Source organism: Aspergillus pseudonomiae (assembly GCF_009193645.1).
Source record: "Aspergillus pseudonomiae strain CBS 119388 unplaced genomic scaffold BDV37scaffold_163, whole genome shotgun sequence".
Classification (NCBI taxonomy): Eukaryota; Fungi; Ascomycota; class Eurotiomycetes; order Eurotiales; family Aspergillaceae; genus Aspergillus; species Aspergillus pseudonomiae.
This window is the reverse complement of record NW_022476155.1, coordinates 39,871-44,546: the sequence shown is the minus strand read 5'-3', so window position 1 is coordinate 44,546 and position 4,676 is coordinate 39,871. Positions and strand designations below refer to the sequence as shown.

The window sequence follows — 4,676 nt, the reverse complement described above, 5'->3', positions numbered from 1 at the left end:
CATACTCGGATATATATAGTTGTTGTATCCTGCATATCGTTCGCGAGGGGACAGGGTAAATGAAATCATCATCATCATCATCATCATCATCATCCCCTGTATCACCTGCAGTAATGCAGATACTGAGGAATCCATATGCCTGGCGCAGAGAGCTGCTGGGATCGAATGCTAAACTCCTCCATATGGATGACGTCGGTAGAAAGGCCCTGATATGCACAGCAAGTGCCCTTAGAACTGTAATGGTGCTCCCCGTAGTAAGCCCGTTACCAGGCCCTCGAATTATAGCATGCAAAACCCGTTCGTCCGTGTATACCTGACCCTGCTGACTATCCAAAGCTTCTCTGGATCCAGTCACACGTTGCAGGCAAAGCTTGATACCGATACCTGTTAGAAATGTCGCTACCTCTGGGCTCCCAATAAGCGAGTATGAGTGTCGTTGAGTTATATCTAGAAGAGCTCCATCTGTGTTGGCATTCGCCCTTTCTCTGTATAACATGTCCTTCACCAGTCCTATCGAAGGCCTGGGCAGGTAACGTTGTAAATGGATTTCTATAGGGCAACTTTGTAATATTAGCAACCGTAAAAGGGTGGATATAGATACTACTAACCTCTCACTCGAGCTTGGATTATTTACATAAGCGTTGGAGTTCGAGGCATAACTGCTTTCTTGTGGTGTCCGGGACATTATCTCTTTTGTTTCCGGTCTGATTCTCCAGAGTCCGTCACAATGAATTTTGCTGTTTGCACGTCGTAAAACTGACTGTAGCAGGTATAATAGCATCCAAGCATATAAACGAGGCTTAACGCGGTCTTATATAAAAGCCTGTTGTTTCTATTTCTGTCTTTTTTTTTTTTTCTCATTCTCAAACAGCATTCCCTGTCCTGGTATGCGTACTACAGTACTTTGGAATCATGGAACGGAATTGTAATCTTTTCACGCTTCTGTGCATGCTTGACCGTAACGCAGTGAGTTCTTTACAACCAATAAGCTGTTTCAGCGACCGGTGCAGGTCAGTCTATTTCGACGCATAGACATTGAAATAGGTTTGGTTGGACATCCGGTATCACCTAAACAGTATATCCTATCCTAGTAGCTTATGTAGTAGTGAAAACCTAAGCTTATAGGTGGAGTAATATTCCCGTTTCCTTTAGAAGCGAGATCAGCATTCTATCTTTTAGAAAGCGGGACTATTTCTTTAGTTTATTATATAAATTCAAAATCTTACTCTGGTACGAATAAATGTAACCATGACTAGAACTGAAATAGAGTTTGCTGGCGCGGGTTAGTTCCAGTTCGGGTCATCTCCAGGGTACATCCTTTTCAATAATTACTCGTTGAGACATTGCCCCGTACCTCTCCACATCGGCATACTGTCGGATATGCTAAATAGGACACGACATACCCCTCACAACGACAAGGTAGCTTGATACCTACATTACCATTTTCCCAATTCCCCCCAAATATATACAGTATTGCTTCTAATGAAACCTGCGGCTTCACTATGTCTTCTAGTATCTCGGAGAGTCATGGGAGACGTCATACTATACGTTTGGAGGGCTTGCATCCTTGGCCAATTGATTCAGTACGTACCTAATGAGCGACACCCTGCATGTGCTGATTTCATCAAGGGAGAGCTTCTGCGACAAGGTATAACAGAAACGGCACGCTTAACTGCTGTGAGATATCTAACGGGGTGCAGAACGACAATTTGACTTGCACTATCAGCTATTCCAGGGGAAGCTTCTCCATGCGTTGATCAAAAGTCCTCGAACTGTACTGGATATAAGAACCGGAGTTGGTCACTGGGCGATGGAATTCGGTTAGTCATTATCATAATTGCTTTGCGCAAGCTCTACCCTCCCTGGTCTTACCTTTCCCATGCCAGTTGCCCGGCTAATGAGTCCTCTCCCCAGCCAAAAGACACCCCCATTCGAAGGTTAGCCCATAAGCACACACCACAAGGTGATCGGGTTGACTCACCACCTATCCAGGTGATCTGCCTTGATTTTATCGCGCGGTCGGTGAATATGTAAGTCGACGTCCCACTCATCGATGGAAGAGGCTGAGCGTTGTAGGCCTCTGGAAAACGTCCAATCCATTGTCGATAGCTTCCTCAGACCACTCTGGCATCAAGCCTATGATAAAGTTGATCTTATTCATATAGGGGAGCTGCACGGAGATGTCCAGCTCTTGAGACAGCTCTTGATGGGGGCGTATGAGTAGGCACCCCTCTCAGGCTATCTACGTATTTCGCTTTCTGACTAATATACTTGAGCTGCTGCGCGCCCAATGGAACAATTGAGATTTGTGGCACTAGTGTTCGGTTTGACGATCCAAACGGGGATACAGCTCTCCATCGGTTATATCGTGATATGAGTAGCGCGTATGAAAAGTCGGGTCGCTGCTTGGACCTTCCTTCAAAGTATGCATCAGAGGTAAAGCGCCGCGGGTTTGTTCACGTGGCAGAAAGGGCCTACGCCCTTCCTTTGACCACCAGTGGCAACATTGCTCTGTTGAACGATATCATTGCAAACTGGGCCGACGGGTTCGAAGCATACGGTTTAGAGCTTTTGGTGACGGAGCTTGGAAAGCGGCACCTGGAAATCTTCTCTGGTTATGCGTCTGCCCGCCAATCACTGCGAAAAGGGGTGGATGGATATCTAGAAATGTAAGTCCCCCCTCCAAGTGGATTCAAATCAAAGTCACTCAATGTAAAAACAAGTTGGATCGTTCAGGGCAAGAAAGAGCCGGATGATGGCCAAAATACCAGCCAGATGGTAGCGGAGTCCTTGGCTTCTTAAAAAATCACGTTTCGTTCTATTCTGTCTAGGAATGATGCTCTTGAAGCAGTTGGTACACGGTATTGATTCTACATGTCTACTGATTATGGCCCGACAATCACTTGCGGAAAGCCGAAACGTAGAATATTCGATAGTCAATGATTCACAGAGATAACGATTCTGAACAAGACCTAGCATAGTTGCTACGCGGAACCTAAGTACAACGGTATCTAAATACTAGTAAAGAACAGCCCACCGCATGATATGAATTCTATTGAAGAGCCTTATGGATGACAGGATCGATACAGCTTTCGGATATATCGAGACTTTATCTTGAATCCCCATAAACAGGCTGGCTTACTAAAAACCCACGTTGCAATATTCCACATATCAGCAGGGGGCGTTTTTATAGCCTATCTGTCTAAAATACTTCCTGCCTCCAAGAGCTGACATACCGACAACTATATTACAGTCACTGCAGATGAAAATAGGAGATGAGTCAGGGGGGGCTGCTCGGGGAAAACAGTCTTGGGCAATCCTAGGATTCCTATCATGGCAAGTTAGTGCATTGTGGGCCCGGTGAGAAATATCCGGAGTACTTACTGCTCATAAACAGGTGTGTACTATGGCAATTTAGATTCCACTACCCACCTTTTCTATGGTCCTGCCTAGATTCTGTGACTATAGCGGAACGCAGCGGAAGAGCAAGATATCTTTAACGGAGACTGGTAACAGGGGTATAATATTTTTACTCTTCAACTTGTAACATACAAGCATTGCTGTGTACTGTACTATTGTATTTGGTTCCCCTCTCTCTCTTTGTTTTTGATTTATTATTTAATTTTTAATATTTTATTTCTGCGCGTCAACTACGATACATCGTACTTTTCCTGCGAGGACGGGTTTTAGGTTTTGCTCATGCTTCTGGAAAAGATCGTCTATCTACTGAGAGACTCCTTCCTAATCGCCTCTAGTCAGTTTTGATGATATATACTATGACAGATAATAGCCAATCACTGTTAAGTACAATGTATAATGAAAAGATTCAAAGAAAGCCTAAGATAATAGAAGACAGGAATAAATTTTACCGTGTATTACTATTATAGAGTAGTTCGTTGGCTGAGACTATAGATTTTAGTAGATATTAATGTAAATATACTACAGGAGATTGACTTATATTTTTAATAAGTACTGTACGTAATTGCCGATGGTGTAAACCATGAAGAGATATTTCTTGGACGGGATCGACATTTATAATTCCCTGCTTTTGTTTCAATGGAAAGTTGCCAAGAATATATGAAGTATACCGCATATGGTTTAGCTTATCATATGTTCGCCTATTCTTTCCCGCTTACTCCATACGGCCGGCGATGAGAGTCCAGTTGGATACAACTTACCAAACCAGATAGATTAATCAATCGAATATTTTCATAACTAAAAGTATTTTGATACGGTCGAAGTCCTTGCTGCGGTCTTCGTTATTGTTATAACGATATTCTAATAGAAGAGTAAGAATCTGTTATTCTCCAAGCGTCTTCTAATATCGAGAGATGTACTAGCTCCAATTAGATCAGTGATTAATCTATTACCACTTATCTTGGGTATTATGTCTTATTGTTCAGCACTGGGAATGGAACTCTATCAGCCAAGCGCCGGAGATAGAGACTAGTTTTAGCGTTTAAGATACATTAGTGTTGGGGATGTATTACCGCTACTAGTTGTGTGAAGTTGGGAGATGAAGTGGAATAAAACTTTTATTATGAATGGAGGAAAGGAAAGTTCTGTATTTCTTAATGAATCGAACAATCGGGTTCATAAACAGAGACGGAATATATAAGTTATACCGTATATAGTATAGCGTGGACATAACGTAAGAAGCGAGTGATGTACTCCGT

General features: G+C 43.0%; 1 protein-coding gene across 1 annotated transcript; it reads left to right on the top strand.

Moving 5' to 3' along the window:
• Positions 1–1,527: 1,527 nt before the first annotated feature.
• On the top strand, positions 1,528–2,802 carry BDV37DRAFT_277002 (uncharacterized protein; the record flags this gene model as incomplete). The annotated part of the gene is made up of 5 exons (XM_032085674.1): positions 1,528–1,648; positions 1,727–1,820; positions 2,077–2,220; positions 2,319–2,669; positions 2,772–2,802. The coding sequence occupies 5 exons, from the start codon at positions 1,528–1,530 to the stop codon at positions 2,800–2,802; spliced, it is 741 nt and encodes a 246-aa protein (XP_031934679.1).
• Between the last annotated feature and the right edge of the window lie 1,874 nt (positions 2,803–4,676).